Genomic DNA, 18,152 nt, shown 5'->3' on the forward strand with positions numbered 1-18,152 from the left:
GAAATTCGTTCAAATTTTTCTTCAATCTTTAACTATATAGATAATGGATTTTTTGTTTTATGACCTGATACCAGGTATCATCAAGTTGTAGGTGATTACATTTACCATCGTAATTATTTTGACACGTGAAATCTACGTTAAAAGTCGTTCTGAATTTTAGAACGACTTTAAGTGTTAATAATTAGGTTCTAAAATTTAATATTTATCTATATCTAATAATTTTCTTAATATAAATACATTGTTGACCAAAATTATTGTGTTCGACCGAACCTGTAGCTGACTTCTAGCTTCGCCCCTGCTACCACAAGTATAACAAATAAAAGTAAGATATTTTGTATATATATATATATATATATATATATATATATATATATATATATGATAGAGGGATAAATTTGGAACCTTCCTAGATATGGACCCCCCCCCCCCACACACCTTTTTTTTTTTTTTGGTTAGTCAACTTTCTTTTCTTCCGGACCAAAAAAAAAACTTTTTTTTCTTTCCTGTTAATTAAGATAATAAATGTTTTTCAATGCGTTGGTTCTTTTTTTGTCCTCTATATATAATGTATGAATAGTAGGCTTATATTCAAACTTTGAGTAGAAGAAAGAACATGAGAGGGAAACCAAGGCTACTGGTTAATCTCTCAACCATTTGACTTTGATCACCAATTAAGCTCAGGTAAATTTTCAATTTAATTAGCTTGCAAAATTTCCAATTTTAGTCTCTTTAATCAAAATTCTCTTTTCCCACTCATTTATGATTCATTTATTAATCTATAAGTTTAGGTAAACTCAATAGCTTTTACTTAGACTATAGTATGTATTAAGAAATTTAATAAATATTAATATATTTTTACCTGTGAACTCACGTATTGTTGAGATCGTTGTAAGAATTCATTTATCTCTGTTTTCACCAAAACTCTAAATTCATCAGTTCTCCATGCAGAAAAATTCATAAATTCTCCACACATACTATAAAAAAAAATGAATTAGCGACGATTTTTTTTTTAATTAAACAGAAAAATACATCGTTAATTAGCTATTCAACAATGGATTAGTGACAGTTTATTAAGAAATTTTGTTAGCTACCCGAGATTTAGCAACAGATTAGCCGACCAGCTAATTCCAGTTTTTCTCTCGTAGATACAATGCACTCAGCAAATCATTGGGGAGGATCATTAGAAATCGCGAACACCGGCGATTCAACGGCGGAGGAATATGACCGGAGTCGGAATTTGGATTGGGACAGAGCATCAGTAAATCATCATCAAAAACAACAACAGTATAATAACTACGATCAATATTCTCATCGGCATAATTTAGATGAAACGCAACAGAGTTGGTTATTAGGTCCGCCGGAGAAGAAGAAGAAGAAATACGTCGATTTAGGATGTATTGTTTGCAGCAGAAAAGCATTCAAATATACTATTTATGGAATTATTATCGCTTTTCTCGTTATCGCTCTGCCTACGATTATCGCCAAGTCTTTGCCTAAGCATAAAACTCGGCCTTCTCCTCCTGATAATTACACTATTGCCCTTCACAAGGCTCTCCTCTTCTTCAACGCTCAAAAATGTACGTTTTCTACTTCCCTTAGCTTCCCCTATTTGATTTTATGTTTTCATTTTTTTGCTAATGAGAATGAAATTTTTTAATGAAATTCGATTTTTCTCACATAGAGTAATCCTTTTGTTGCTACTGAGAATAAAATACTCAAATTCACTTCCTTACTTTACGAATATCTTAATTTTATTGCGGTTATTCATAGCTTTGTTGTTAACAAATATTTTATTTTAGTCTTTTATTTTAACAAAGCTGAAAATGCTTTTAATTTCATGAGCTTATCGGAAATAACCTCTCTATCCTATAAAAATAGGGTTAAGGTTTGTATACACTTTAATCTTCTCAGACCTCACTTGTAGGATCACACTAAGTATATTGTTATTGTTGTTGTTGTTGTCACCTTAGTGGAGCTTTGGTATAGATTGTGTTGTGTCAAAATATTTAAAGAAAAGGTCCAAAATTACCTATATATTTTGAGTATGATTTTATATCATTATCCGTTATACTTTGATTAGGTCCGCGCTGGAGCTTAGTTAGCTTAAAATTACACTACTTTGATCCGTTATATATAATTTATTGGCTTAAAAATAGTATATAATCTGCTATAACTAGTTAAAATATACCGATAATATTAAAAAAGTATATTAGTTCAGTTTATAATTGAAATGGACAGAGTATTAGTTTTCTGCTTTCCCTTCCATTTTCTTTTTCCTTTTCCTTAGGTGATATTTGGAAGGGATAGATTTGAAAAGGGGTATATAGCAAAGAGGGGAAAGAACAAAGTTAGTTGATTGGGAAAGTACTAACTTTAGGCTAGAAATATTGCTCCAAGTTCGAAGCATGCCGTTTGTTATTGGAATTGCACTAAATTATAGCAAGGATCACGACTTTTGGTAGGCATGGAAATGGACTTGGTAAAACTTACGTTAGAAAATACATAGTTTTCTACTTTGGACATACTCGCAATAATTATTACTTTATGATGCTTGTTAACGTGAAAATTAGTCATAGGTGAAAGAGACACGTTACGAGTTTTCAAATTAGACTACGTGCAAAGTGTTTTTTTCTTCTTGTGACATGGTGTAATTGGTTAGACTAAATTGTTAAATTAACATGAGGTATCAAAATATTATGTATTATGAAATTATTTTAATCTAATACTCCCTCCATTTCAAATTATCTGTCGTGTTTTCTAAAATTAAATGTCTCAAATTATTTGTTGCTTTATACGTACAAGATAAAATTAATTATTTTTTCCATTTTACCCTTGATAGTAGTAATTGTTCTTGAAGACTGCTCCTTAATTATGGAGTAAATATTCAATAAAGAAAGATTATATCATAAGACACAAATAAGGGTAAAATAGTCAAAAACTCATTGTAATTAATATTTTTTTAAGAGGTATGTAAAAGAAAAACACAATAGCTAATTTGAGACGGAGAGAATATTGTTAATTAATCATGATGTTCATTGTTTTGTTTTTACAATTAAATTTTTATTGTTTTTTAGATGTATATTTATATTTCGTACTAAACAGGAGAAAAGTAGACACGGTAAGTTGGAACATCCTAAGCACTTGAACAACAAACTAAAAAAGTGGGTCCAGAGAAATCTAAGTTTGGTAGGGACATTTTTAATAGTACGATTTTCATTGGCTAGCAAATTTTCATTAATTAATTATTAACCAAAGTCTTATTTCCCATGTATGACTCGGCCTTAATATGTCGTCACTGCTGATCCTCAAAGTCCAATCATAAATATTATTTTCCTTTATTTCCATCAATATTCGAAATAACGAACAATTTGAAGAAGGTGTAAGGAGGATATGAACAATTTAAGATAAATTAAATCGATTCTAAAGAATATTATACTAACATTTTGATTTCATACCTAATACCTTGAGGCGTTTTTCAGTATCCATTTGATCTAATGAATTATCCAACTAATTAATTATCAGTTAGAGGGGAGCCATAACTTTGATCCTTTGAATTCGTCAATTATAGTTTATTCTGCTTTGACTTTGGGAGTTAGACGAACTAATTTTCCTATATAACAGCAATCTTATTTCTTAATTAAATAGGCAGGTCAAATCGTTTTTTTTTATGAAAAAAAAAATAAAAATCGTTTCCAACGTGCAAGCTTATCACACTGATTTCCTTCTTACACTTTCGTCTTCAAATCAATGTTTTCCGTCGAAGTTGATTGGATATAAGTTTATTTGGATTCAACTTATATAAAATTTATTTGGGTTAATGTATACAATTGAGAGTATAAAAAGAATTTACTCTATCAGTGTATTTTAACATAGTGCAGCATATTTCATGTCTTATTTCTAGGTTAATGATTCCACTTATTAGGAACGATTACCAATAGTTATTTTCCTTGGCTTTGTAATTTATCTACACAATTTTAATCTTCAAATCTCTTATTACCAGCAGTGTTATCAAGGTAAAAAGCGCAAAAGAGCTCTAAGATCCGTTGGCTTTAAGCTCAAAGTGCTAATAAAGTGCGGGCTTCAGTGAAAAGAGGCGCAAAAGGAGTAAAAAATACAAATATGTATGGCAAGTCTAAGACTAATAATTATAAACATGAATAACAAATATATGAATAAAGAAATTGAAAAATTATGATAAAGTTTTATATCAATTGGCTAGTGTTGTCTTTTTAGGATTACGCTTATTAGCATGGAAAAGTATGTCTAGCAAGCGAGGTGAAGCGCACAACGCACGAGTGAAAAGAAACAACATGATCATAGAGGATTAAAATGCGGTTTAAGATTGGTGTGACAGCCTTTGTCGGTTTAGGTTTGATTAAAAAGAGTCTCTCCTATATATATCTTCACTAAAAGAGAGAATAATTTTTGTTTCACTTCTTTTTTGATAGGCCTGTTACTCTTTTTCCTCTAACTTTATCTCTTCGTGCAATATATCGATTACCTATAAAAAAACTTCTGAATTTCATGCTCTGCCTGTATTTGTTGAAACAGTGCATGTATATTATGTATTGATTTAAGTTATATACATATACAACATCAAACGTTTTACACTGTCAGTATGTATAGTTTTAGCCGTGATAGCTGGTTAATTACTATTTTTATTATGTTACCAATTAATGGTTATCAAAAATTACACCTTTAATTAACTTATAAATAACATAGTGGAGCTTGGCGCAGCGTAAGTGTTGTCGCTGAGTAACAGTCCATCCCACTAGTGATATTGTCCGCTTTGGACCTAGGCTCGCATGGTTTTAAAACGCGTTACTAGGGTCTAAGGCATGTTTACTTATATACCCAACATTTCTCCCGTGTTTTATCGATGTAGGATTCGCCTGGGGTTTCACACACTCTGTGACCACGAGGCCACGGTCTCAAGCCGTGGAAACAGCCTCTTGCAGAAATAAAACGTAAGACTGCGTACAATAGAGCCAATGTTGTCTGGCCCTTCCCGATCCCACGCATAGCGAGAGCTAGTGCATCGGGCTGCCTTTTCACCTTATAAATAGATGAACATCATGAACTGACTGCGTATATATTTTTTATAGCATCAGTGCATGGAACTTACACTCATTACGTATTAATCTGAGAATTTGTTGGTCTTTGCATATTGCAGCTGGAAAATTGCCAAAAAACAATGAGATTCCATGGAGAGGAGACTCAGGTTTACAAGATGGATCAAAACTCACAGACGTTAAAGGAGGGTTGATTGGAGGGTATTATGATGCTGGAGATAACACAAAATTTCACTTTCCAATGTCATTTGCAATGACAATGTTGAGTTGGAGTGTCATTGAATATGAACACAAGTACAGAGCCATTGATGAGTATGATCATATCAGAGATCTCATCAAATGGGGCACTGATTACTTGCTTCGTACTTTCAACTCCACTGCCACTAAAATTGACAAAATTTATAGCCAGGTAACTAAAAGTTTCGATTTTTAAGTGTTGTGATTACATTTTATATGCATGGAGTTGGTATGATGGTGGTCATATTCCGGAAAATGGTTTTTTTCTTTGAAAATGTTTTCCGATGTTTAGTTGGACAGTGAAAAATATTTTTCCGCAAAAAACAAAAACTTTTATCAAGGGTTGTTAATAATATTAGCAAATTAAATAGTGGTTCTTGATGAAATTTTTAGAATTAAAGCAATAATATGAGGTTAAGAGTTGAGAAAATTGTGAAGAAAAATGACTCTGGAGTTCCCCTCAAAAGGTGAGGGAAGTCATTTACCCATTTGGGTGTGGAGAAAGGGAAAGGCATAATATATAAACAAACCTTCAAACTTGGCTTCAGCTGGCAAGTATGCCCTCCAACTTTAGGTGTGCACAAGTAGGCAACTCAACTTGTATAAAGTTGAACACGTAAACAGAAATGTTGACATGGCACATAAATTTTGGAGGTGTCTAGATGATTATTTTGTAAGTCTAGATGATCATTTTGTAAGTTGGAGTATTCAACTGACAGTGTAGCTGCCTACTTGTGCATACCCAAAGTTGGAGGGCACACTTGACAGCTGAGGCCTATTTACGTAAAATGTTCTTGCTACCACATACAAAAAAAGTGTGTTAAGTTTTCTATTCAGTTAGATTCTATAGAGGTAATTGTAGCAGTATTCATGAAGTCAAAAGATCATGTTATATTGAGTGGAATGACACACAGGAAAATCAACTGAAGTGAAGTTTTAAGCTGAATGTACGACTTGCTATTACTGTTGGAACTTCATACTTAATTATGGTTCCAATGTTCCCTGATCAGGTTGGTGGTTCTCTAAACAATTCAAGAACACCAGATGATCACTACTGCTGGCAAAGGCCAGAAGACATGAACTATGAACGCCCTGTTCAAACAGCTAATTCGGGGCCTGATCTTGCCGGTGAAATGGCAGCAGCATTGGCTGCAGCCTCCATAGTATTCCGCGACAACACACAGTATTCAAGAAAGCTCGTTAAAGGAGCAGAGACCCTGTTTGCTTTCGCCCGTGACTTTGGCAAACGGACTTCATATTGCCGCGGAAATCCATACATTGAACCTTTCTACAACTCCACAAACTACTTCGACGAGTTCATGTGGGGATCAGCTTGGCTATATTATGCTACTGGCAATAAAACTTATATATCGTTGGCGACTAATCCTGGATTGTCTAAGAATTCCAAGGCTTTTTTCATGATCCCGGATTTAAGCGTGTTGAGTTGGGATAACAAATTGCCTGCAGCTATGCTGCTGTTAACTAGGATGAGGATATTCTTGAATCCAGGTTACCCTTATGAGGAAATGTTGAGCAGTTATCACAATGTCACTAGTCTTACGATGTGTTCCTACCTACAGAGGTACCAAGTCTTCAACTTCACTAAAGGTAATATGCCTTAATTATCATCCTCTTCCAAGAACATGTCATATATATTCCTAGTTAAGGACAAATTGCTACATTAGGTAGAAGTTCAGCAAAAATTATAAACTGGTCCGAGATAGGCTTGTTCAATTGTTCTACGAAGTGCTCTGACTCCTGATATCCAGAGGCAGATCTAGAATTTAAACTTGATAGGTTCAACCTTAAATGTTCTCAGCACTAAACACATTGTAACTTTTGCTTAGGTGGACTGATCCAGTTGAATCATGGCCGTGGACAACCGCTACAGTATGTGGCAAATGCAGCGTTTTTGGCATCACTCTTTGTTGATTACATGAATGCCTCTGGTGTTCCAGGATGGAACTGTGGCCCTCGCTATATCTCCTTGGATATTCTTCGCCGTTTTGCCACTTCCCAGGTTTGCACATCACTCGCCCTCTCAATATTTGATCAGATTCAATAGAGTGCAAACAGTTAGAAATCTACAACAAAAGCATTCATCACATGCAAAGTGGATCCAGGATTTAAATTTTGTGGATTCAACTCTTAGAATTCTTGGAACTAAATTCAATGTAATTTTGACATTACGGTATCGAAATACTGGGTTGAGTTGAATGTACAACACGAGCTCCATCCGCCGCTGCTTACATGGTCCATTAAAACTGCCAATGTTTTAACTTTTCAGCCACTAAAACTACCATCATGCAGAGGCGGATCTAGGATTTCTAAAATATGGGTGCACCACAAAAAAAGTAGAAAAAAAGTATTAAGTGCGAATTGATCCACTTATAATATTAGACTAACTCTAAAAAATACATACATAAAATACATAGTTTGACGGTGAGACCATGAGTTCACGTACCCATGATTGGGGCTATAAACCCGCCCATGCCATCATGTACTAACATTTTGTCATTTTTGCTTTCATAAAACAGATGAATTATATTTTAGGTGACAATCCCTTGAAGATGAGCTATGTAGTAGGGTATGGAAACAAATTCCCAAGGCATGTACATCATAGGGGTGCATCAATACCCTCTGGTAAAACAAAGTACTCATGCACTGGAGGTTGGAAATGGAGAGATACCAAAAATCCGAATCCTCACAATATTACAGGAGCTATGGTAGGAGGACCTGATAAGTTTGATAAGTTCAAAGACGCGCGCAAAAATTTCAGCTATACAGAGCCAACACTAGCAGGAAATGCAGGACTAGTTGCTGCACTGGTTTCTTTAACTAGCAGTGGTGGCTATGGTGTTGACAAAAATGCCATTTTCTCAGCTGTTCCACCCTTATATCCAATGAGTCCACCCCCACCTCCACCATGGAAACCATAATGTGCAAATTTTGCCTTGAAAACCTGCAGCAGCTTAAATTTTGCCTATTATTTGGCTGGCTATATCCATGTACAAAATTTCGAGATTAAAGAGTTGTTGTAACTCTGTTTATCTTATGACTCCGCGGCTTAATAAAATTCTTGCATTAATTTCTTTTTATAATTTGTTTAAAGTCTGCGCATGGCATCATTGAAGTTACATTGAACTTAAAACGCCTTGAAGAAGAAGCATGTAATAGCATTTCTTGTGAGACAACAATTGAATGCCAGTGAATTCATAGTAGATAAGGCTGATATTTCTTCCATATTCCTTGAAAGAATTACAACAGAGAGAGTTTTACAAATTGATATCGACAATTTCTAATGCATAACGGTATATATGATTCTAACTTATTCTATATGTATTGATAAATGAATGAGAGGAAAAAGAACACTTCAGGTACTATTGCTGATAACAAGAACCTGGTTCTTCTGGTGCAGCTCGCCCGCCTCCAGTTAATGGACCAGAAGCAACTCCTCTTTGATTCAATAGGCATCTAAAATGAGCCAACCTGCGAGTAACTTGACTTGGATTCTTGGCAAGTTTGTCATAAGCAGTCCATAGCCTCTCTTTTGTGCAGCAAGTTAGCCAGCGAAAAAAAAGAAGAAGAAACATGTTACAACGAGAATGACGATTGGATTTAACATGTCAACTCAGAGGCTATCCTCTTCTGGAGCCATGTGTGTTAACGTGTCATAGATAATAGTCTAATACACATGAAACAATGGCTACTGTCACAAAAGTAGCAAGAAGAAGGAATAGTGAAAAAAGCAAGTTCATATTAAAAGTCAGCACAAAATATCTGATGTGTGTGCTACCTAACAATGTTTGAAGTATGTCATTGTTTCATATGTGGCCATGAATGTTGTAGCACATTAGGAGAAGGACAAGAGAGAATACACAGAAGTGGCTCCTCTGAGAAGTCCAACAGCATTTGAAAGATGAAAAATACTTCTGATAAGACTAAAAGGAACTTTTATGTTCTTTATAAAACAAAAATAAAAAAAATAAAATAATTGGAGCATCGATGAGATTCAAATTAGTATATAGATGATTTGTTGCTCTTTGTAGATGATGTTATACTCGGGACCTTTTCATATCAAAGATAATTACTTTGTAAAACTAATAAAAAGGTAGAATCTAGATTTCAGGAAGACAAATTCAATAAACGAGAGAAAAGACTACCTGCCGCTGCTGCTGCACGAGGCCATATGGTTGTTTCGATGTTTGATCCATCAATATGCTCACCCCACATACATACCTCACCCCCAATAACCAGCCGTTGTTGCTCGGGATTTGTAATATTAGTTAGTGGCTCATTTGAATAGAAATCCTGCCATGTGGTATCTATATGGTCCAAATACCACTTGTCCTGGTTACTTACAATGCACCGCAATCCAGCTGCAGTTACTTGCTGAGCAACACCGCCCCCGAGCCTGCCAGATATAATACAAGCACAAAATTAGTCCACCAATTCTTTGTTTTTTATTTTCTATATGGTAAAACGTATCCTCCCAAAGCCCCCCAGCCCAGGAGCCCAACATTGCATTTTCCCACTTTGCTTCTTGGGTGACTCGAACCCCAACCTTATGATTGGAGGTGGAGGGGACCTTCACCAATAGACTATCCTTCTCTTGTCTATAAGAGATTATGAATTTCACAAAACTATAAGTGAAAAATAATTTAGTCATCTGTGGAAGAACACCTGAGTTAATCTTCATACTCATCACGGAGAAGAATGAAGGAGATGGAAAAGACAACAGATATATGAACTAATATGGATCTTCCAGCTTATACCACACGACAAGAGGACGTACCAGTTGTGAACTATAGTTTTTGGGCTCAACTTATTTCCAAAGTTATTGAACGTCTCTTCCCTGCAAATTTGAAGATGAAAGTTAAACCAGTTACTGTTAGAATTCTGAAATCTCATAACAAAAGGTCTTCCTACCAGTTTATAATTTGATATCCATGAGATAAAGCTATCTTCTGTGCTCGCAAGACGAAATACTCATAAGCAGTGGTTCCATTCAACCGGTGTTGCTTCAACCTGTCAAATAGAACATTTGTATAAGATAATTAGCTGTAACACTTCGCTTGTTACTTCCTTTTTGTTACCATTACCTTTCCTTGGCACTTTCAATCTGCAAGGACAAGGCCTTTCTAGAGCATTCTACAATTTACTGCATGCTATCAATGCTCATTTGCTTCTCAATTCAAGAACTACCCCTTTACAGTCCTTGTAAATGTAAGCACGTTACGGCTTTGTCAGATTTTTTCGAGGCTTCTATTTTGTCCCACAAATGAGCATTAATCGGACAGTTAGAAGTTTGCGTTATTTCTACTTTACATTTGATATTCAGCCACATAACCGGGTCTGATATGCATCTTGCAGTGATGTTCCGGGAAACTGATTGGTAAGTACTTCCAATTACAGAAAGGTTTTGTAGATTAAGTAATCGATATGATTAAGAGAGTTGCAACACTTAACAAGCCACGCAAATGAAAAATGACTTGGTCTGAATTGTAGCTTATAAGAGTTAATATAACGACATAACCATCGCCAATGTTTTCGTCCACAGGAATAACAACTAAAATACAAAAGAAATAATCGAATAAGTGTTCTGTAATGCTCAGTAATGCATGTTGCTTTACTGAATAAAAAAAATATCTAGTAAAAGGAATAAAAAGCTTCAAAGGATAATTGATTAACTTGGAAAATTTGTCGAAGATATGCAATACTGACAGTACAACAACAACAAAGACCCAGTGAATTTCCATAAGTGGGTTCTGCAGAGGCGCAGACCTTACCCCTATCTTGACGGTAGAATATCGAAAATAAAATCACAAAAAATATTTACCACTTTCTTATACGAGGAGTTAACGTCCAGCAACCTGCAGGAAACATCCAATTGCATGTTTCAGTTAATTACCTTCAACTTGCTGAAAGTTAAGATCAGTAAACAGTACAAGCAAAAAGGATTAGTACCCGAGTAAGAGAGATTGAAGACTAAAGTCAATGCCTGATACAAATACATGTGCTTGGGTAATATTTAGGTCTAAAGAAACAACTACTTATAGGAAACTGGAGTCTGAAAATTGATAAAGGCGCCTACATACGTATTATTACTTTAATCACTTATGCATCTTACACCTCAAACATGTGCAGCTACCGAATTTGGACTAGTAAATTTTTGTTTTCTCATTAATATCCTTTAAAAATTAAATGTTCAATGACTTAGACAATAAAAAATTTTGCAAACAAAGATCAAACTTCCTGTGAGTGTCGGTTGAACACTAGAATCCTGTTTTTTAATTGGTATCCGTTCAAAATAAATTGTTGAATGACTTAGACAGTGAAGTTTTTGCAATGCGAGATTCAAAGTTTTTGTGAGCGTTTGTCAAACACTACTTCATTCTTCTGTCATGTTAATAATATTTCATCAAACAAAGATGATAGACCATGTCACAAAGAAATATGGATACAATCAAGTCAGATCAGTGATCTGAACATGTTAACTTACTCGTATCCACTTCATCACCTCCTAGATGAACAAATCTGTACTTGAATATCTTGCTAAAATCTGAAACACAGAAAGTTTCCATATAATCATGAATCTATTACTATTTTGACTCATAGAGGTCATGAAGTTATTTTCCGTGAGCATTACCAGAGAGAATTCCGTCTATTACTTTGAAAGTGAAATCATTGCTTATGTCAAGTGGCTGTTGACAATCTTTTGACGGCCATAATGAAGGATAACCAGTACCCCTGAAATTGAACAATTGCTGGATCGATTAGATTGCAAGGGAAAAAAATTCTTGTTGAAATTTGATTCAAACAACTAATATCCAAATAGAATGTCATCACCCCATACCAAGATTGAGCATGTCCTGGAACGTCTAGTTCAGCTAATACATTGATTCCACGTCTACCTGCATATCTGCAACTCTTAAACATTAAACGTTATTTGCACATGAAAAGCCAAGGATAGAAGAATGAAGAAGCATGAAAGAAATAACTTGCCTCACAATCTCAGCAGCATCAGCCACAGTATACCGCTCTGAACTTGAGTAAGCACCATTCCATAGTTTCGGATATGAGGGTATCTCAAATGGGAATGATTGTGTATCTACAATGTGCCAGTGCAGCACATTCTGCACATAGCAAATTGTGGGGATCAGAGTCTTAGTAATCAATAAGAAGTATTATATATGCATTTCGTTTCCCGACGTGCTGACACCATCAAATTGTTAACGTAATAAGGACTTGAATAACCGACAAGAATAAGATGTCACCTAAGTCCGCTGTCTAAGAACCTCCTGTGGTCCGGCACAAAGTTAAGCGAGATACCTTATTCAAATTACTGATTTTGACATTGTATCCATATTATTGACTTTTCTTTATTTTTAGCAAGTTTTACTGGGTGACTTTCCAAACAAGATTTAGGATAAGCACCAGCCACTGCTTAAGGCATAAAAAATGCATTCCTGAAGTAAAAAAAGAGTGTTTTCTGGGGGAAAAATAGATAGCAATTCACAGTATATCCAAATCAACTAAATTGGCATGCAAACAAAAGGTTTAAATACTTCACATTGTCCAACAGTTATAGTATCAATCTCGCCTCGCTAATACGTGAGGCTCTATCATCTACTCAGCGCTGCTTGAAAAACTTAAAAAGGAAAATTTTCAGAAAGTTATAATAATGAGACAAGTATAAGAAGGTTTTCTTCCATCCCCTTTTCCTGAGGAAGCAGGGTTGCACAGACTTTGCAAGTTTCCCAAGGCGAGGATGCAAAGAACTCCACATAAAAAAATAAAAAATAAAAATAGATGTTTTGGGACAGAAAGATTTAGGGAGACATAAAGTAAAAAATTATTAAGAGGTCCATAAAAGTAGTACATGATATTTAGCCGGAAAAAAGTTACTATACCAGTTTTGCATAAGCCATAGAATCAATAACCTTCAATATCACAGGCAACGGCAGATAGTGACGGGAAGTGTCTGTAAGACGATGAAGGATATCAGCAAATCTTAATTTCAGAAGAGAACTTGACAGAATATGACATGGTAAATTTCCTACTTGGATAGTTTTCGTTGTGCTAAACTAGAAAAGAAAGATGAAATAAGTAAAAGCAACGGTCCCTAAAATTATTAGAGAAGTTTCTCACCAATTAAAAGCCCTCGATAAGAGAATCTTGGTCGATCAACTATGGTCCACGGAACTTGATGAACTTCAATTGTTCTGGTTGTAAAGTTAAAATGGCATACTTGACTAAATGTCTGTTTACGATGCCAAAACAAACATTAGAGCATCTAACTAAAGCAAAATATAATTGACTAACTACTAACAGCTGTTCAGCTTGAGCGGAAGCATCAAACCTGCAAACCATGCAAAGCCCCATAAACTGTTTTTGCCTGCATTAAATAGTGACTATCAGAAAGTTAAAATCTTTCAGTGTGATAAGCATAAAAGAATCTCTCGCCATCCAATCATATAAGCACAGATGCGAGCAAACAAATTGCATGTACGGTTGTTTTCAAACACTCCGTACAACTTCAAGAAGAATAAAAGTCAAAGAAGAAGAAAAAATAGAACCGCGTGAAAACAGATGCAAGTAGAGAGAGTTTATACAGTCATATTTTAAGCATATCATGCAACTTCAGAAAGACATAGTAATACAGAAAAATAAATATATTAGCAGTAGCTGCCTCTGCGTTGTTCTCAAATGAAAATTTAATGAAATTCACCACCTATTGCTGAAATATTCTTCCCCTTGTACCAATCAAAATTTGTTTGGTTAGTGAGTTAATTTCTAATTCAATAAGTAAACACAAAAATTGTAAAGGAACAGGATGAGCTACCTCGCACTATAATACGAGGTAGCTAAGCTAACAAAGTCTAGCTTTGAAAATGTTTCTGTGATAAAAGATAATTATTGGCTATAACCTAACCCATTGATTTTGGCAAAAAATCACTTTAAGGTCTATCATAGAGTACAACAACAATAACAATAACAAACCCAGTGTAATCTCACAAGTGGGGTATGGGGAGGGTAGTGTGTACGCAAACCAGAGGCGGATGTAGTATATTATGTACGGGTTCAACTGAACCCATAACTTTCGACGCGGAGTAAAAATTTGTATGTAAAAATTTATTAAAATTGCAAAAATAGTAGATCTGAACCCATAACTTTAAAAATATAATGGATTCAATGTTAAAAATTTTAAAATTGAACCCATAGGAATTAAATCCTGGATCCGCCTCTGACGCAAACCCTACCCCTATCTTATGAAGATAGAGAGGTTGTTTCCAGTAAACCTTCGGCTAAGGTCTATCATAGAGTAGAGATAACAATACTGCAGTAGTGCTACAGGGATATGCATTTGATTGCACAAAATATCTTGTAAAAGAGATGCATCATAGTATCAACAGAGGAAAGCTGATAACATATACCGTCAAATGTGCATAGGCTGGGTTTCCATGTGCTGGTATGGTCAAGTTGTAGGACTCATCAACACCATATTGTAGCTGCATCGCACAAGGTTTTATCAGTTGGTTTAGAAAATGCCATTCAAGGAAAGATGTGTAAAGATTGAATTGAGCAGAATGAAAGCACCTGAAATATTTAAATCGTGCAGTAATTCATTTGACTGAGACAGTTTATTAGAATTCGAAGTCTTAATGTGAAATTTACCAAATACTTTCTGTAGTTCACTACAATAATAAATTAAAAACAGTCATCATATGTTATCCTCTGCAAAACTATTAATCCACAAGCCAGTCGAAATGTGCAACAAAAATAGCGCTCCATAGAAACTTTATTTATTGGAGGATTATTTTAGTGGAAAGTAAGAGTTCATAACTTTTTTTGGTGAAACGACTGACATCTCAGAAGTGATGTGCATAACTATCCCATCATTTTCTTCTTCTTCCTTTTTTTTTGTGTGTGGCGGGGGGGATTGAAAAATTGACTCAAATGGCAGAGTGACAAAGCTCTTCCCACATACTACTTATTTTCCTTTGACAAAGCCCATAATTCATTGAGTTGCAGAACCAATTACCAGCTAAACGACCGTATAACAATAAAGTAAGTGACCAAGCTCAAAGCAAAGAACAAAAAGCTATGTGATCATTTTCTGAGCTCAACCGGGAGATTACCTCATCACTTGGAGAAAGGACAACCACATGAATTCCCTTTAGCACTGAAGAGGGGCCGACATAAGAGAAGTTGGCATCAACGACATGAGCTACCTTAACGACATCAAGTAACCTTGAAAAACCTTCCTTGAGAATTCCAGAGGCATCGGTGTACTTGCTGCCTTCAGTCTTGAGCACAAAATCATTACTAAGTTGAAGTGTCCTATGTCCATAGCTAACTGATAGTGGCATCGGCCATATCTTCAAATTCTTAATGTTAGCAGCTGCTGATATTACGAGAATCTGAACCACAACTGCAAATAATATGCTCCGCAATCCTAACTTCCCCATCACTATACTCTAGCAACAGAAATCGAATGAACAAAATCAGACATTCAACTATACGAAAATCTACAGAAACTGATAATATTAGCTACAAGGAAATGGGAAGCCATTTGAACCTGAGGCGCTTAGCTTAAAAGATAAACAAAAATTCGCATACTTTTAGTAGCAGTTAACATGAATTAAAGGTCATAGCATCGTATAAATAAACTAATAAAATGCAAGAAGAAAAAACAATCAATGAATTAAAGCAGACCAACACCACTCCCACCCCATATATATTGACATCTATCGGCGAAATGCAATTATCAGCCCTTGTCTCACCCCATATGAAGAAAAAAAGGTGTTAAATTGGTAAACAATCAATAAAATCTGCAGCACTAATTAGAAAGTGAAGCAAAAGAAGAAACTCATTCTTTCAAATCAAAGAAAAGAACAATCTTACACTTTCCCTTCCCATATAATAAAAACCAAGCTGAAATAACCTATTCTTTAAAAGCAAAGAAAAGAACCAACTTTATACTTCTTCTACTAATATACTTACAGATACTAAAACCAAACTGCATAAAATCTATCTATCATGGAAATGCAATTATCAGCCACTGTCCCACCCCAAATGGTAAAAAAAAAAAAAAAAAAAAAGGGTGCGAATTGGTAACAAAATCATCGAAAACAGCAGCATTAATAAAAAAAAAAAAGTGAAGCAACAAAAAAGAAAGAACTCCATTCTTTCAAATAAAACAAAAAGAACAATCTTTACACTTCCCCTTGGTTTGGAGGGTGGTCATCCATATGGATGACCTGGGATCGAATACCCCTCAATGCCTTCTGGATTGAGCCTGTCGCACAGGGCTTGCCTAGTGCGGTTTATATCCCTATGTAGTTTACAGGCTATTACACAGGGGGAGGTTTAGCCATTGCGCATAAAGTGCTCACCCGAAGGGCAGAGGCTGTGGCAGAGGTTGTAGCGGCTGCGAAATCCAGTGTAATCCCATAAGTGCTCTGTGGAGGGTAGGGTGTACGCAGACCTTACCTTACCCGGTGAAGGTAGAGAAACTGTTTCCGATACACCCGTAGCTCAAGAATACAATTCCTCCTCACATTTAGTTAAAATGAAGCTTAAAATAAGTAACCAATTCTTTCAAGGCAAATAAAAGAACCAATCTTTTTACTTCTACTAACATGCTTACAGATTCTAAAACCAAACAGCAAAAAAAACTATCAGAGAAATGCAATTATAAGCCCCCTGTCCCACCCCAAATGAAAAAAAAATGTTGAATTGGTAAACAAATCATTTTTTTAAAAAAAACAGCAGCAATAATTACAAAATGAAGCCAAAAAAAATCCAATTCTTTCAAATCAAATAAAAGAACAATCTTTACACTTCCCTTTCACATATAGTAGTAAAAACCAAGGTGAAAAGAAGTAATTCATTCTTTCAAATCAAATAAAAGAACAATCTTTACAAGCTTAAATAACCCCTTCTATTAAAGCAAAGAAAAGAACAATCTTTGAACCTATCAAACATACTTACAGATACTAAAATCAAACTGTATATCAAAAAAAAAAAAAATGAAATGTTGATCTTTACATAAGAAAAGAACAATCTTTATACTTATCTAACATACTTACATATACTAAAACCAAACTGTATATCAAGAAATATGAAATGTGGATACTCACAGAGCTTCAACATAAAAAAACTAGGAATCCCAAGGGAGCAAAATCCTGGATTATGAATCAAATACAATCCAAGAACTAATGATGAAATATATAATTTTATTAAAGAATCAAAAGGGATAAGAAAAAGGTGACATTTATTAGTTGAACAACTCAAAAGAGCAAGTGGGAAACAGATAGAGAAGGCAATTAGTATTACCTAAGTAATCATATTCACATTCATTTCTAATCTTTCAATATGGGTTTTAAGTAATCTTGAAAATATTTTTAATATTATTATTATTTTATTATTAAACATGAAATTATACCCATTGTCTTGTCAGAAAAAGACATTGGTCCCCTTGTAATTCTCTGTTCTGCACAAGCCTTTTCTCTGTCTTTTTCTACATAAATATTTTAAATTCAATAATCTATAATTGTTGTGAAAGATAAAATAGTGAAAAACAATTATCCCGCCATTATGATTTAACGTCTGTTCACGTGCTGGTTTATGATACAAGTATTGCCTTAATGAGTTAACCCCTTTTTGGAGAAAAGAATAAGGAAAGAAACGTGCCTCGCACGTGATAATCATAATATTGGAAGATTCTTTTAATTTGTGTAGGATTTTAGATTCCATTTCACACCCAAAAAAAAAAAAAAAGCTTTTTAAAATAAAAAACGTTTTTCAATAAAAAAAATTAAAAATGTGTTTGTCGTG

The 18,152-nt window shown here is 34.7% G+C and overlaps 2 protein-coding genes across 6 annotated transcripts; one reads left to right on the forward strand and one right to left on the reverse strand.

Annotated features, from left to right (window-relative positions):
* Positions 1-567: 567 nt before the first annotated feature.
* On the forward strand, positions 568-8,410 carry LOC107763290 (endoglucanase 12). The gene is made up of 6 exons (XM_016581767.2): positions 568-681; positions 1,146-1,577; positions 5,174-5,481; positions 6,320-6,917; positions 7,157-7,329; positions 7,847-8,410. The coding sequence occupies exons 2-6, from the start codon at positions 1,151-1,153 to the stop codon at positions 8,246-8,248; spliced, it is 1,908 nt and encodes a 635-aa protein (XP_016437253.1). The 5' UTR covers positions 568-681; positions 1,146-1,150; the 3' UTR covers positions 8,249-8,410.
* A 102-nt stretch (positions 8,411-8,512) lies between these two features.
* Positions 8,513-17,667, reverse strand: LOC107763291 (beta-hexosaminidase 3). Of its 5 annotated transcripts, XM_016581769.2 has the most exons (16): positions 17,456-17,667; positions 16,709-16,865; positions 15,452-15,790; positions 14,747-14,821; positions 13,672-13,707; positions 13,461-13,572; positions 13,223-13,293; positions 12,315-12,445; positions 12,166-12,231; positions 11,959-12,059; positions 11,812-11,871; positions 11,149-11,182; positions 10,239-10,337; positions 10,105-10,164; positions 9,473-9,723; positions 8,513-8,856 (listed from the first exon to the last, which is right to left on the reverse strand). In XM_016581769.2, exons 3-16 carry the CDS (start codon positions 15,779-15,781, stop codon positions 8,690-8,692), a joined length of 1,593 nt encoding a protein of 530 aa, XP_016437255.1. In that variant the 5' UTR covers positions 15,782-15,790; positions 16,709-16,865; positions 17,456-17,667; the 3' UTR covers positions 8,513-8,689. The 5 variants fall into 5 exon arrangements, with proteins under 5 accessions (XP_016437255.1, XP_016437254.1, XP_016437257.1 ...); XM_016581768.2 differs by lacking the exon at positions 16,709-16,865 and having other exon boundaries at positions 15,452-15,783; positions 17,456-17,600; XM_016581771.2 differs by lacking the exon at positions 16,709-16,865 and having other exon boundaries at positions 17,456-17,596.
* Between the last annotated feature and the right edge of the window lie 485 nt (positions 17,668-18,152).

Source organism: Nicotiana tabacum, chromosome 13 (assembly GCF_000715075.1).
Source record: "Nicotiana tabacum cultivar K326 chromosome 13, ASM71507v2, whole genome shotgun sequence".
NCBI classification, from domain to species: domain Eukaryota; kingdom Viridiplantae; phylum Streptophyta; class Magnoliopsida; order Solanales; family Solanaceae; genus Nicotiana; species Nicotiana tabacum.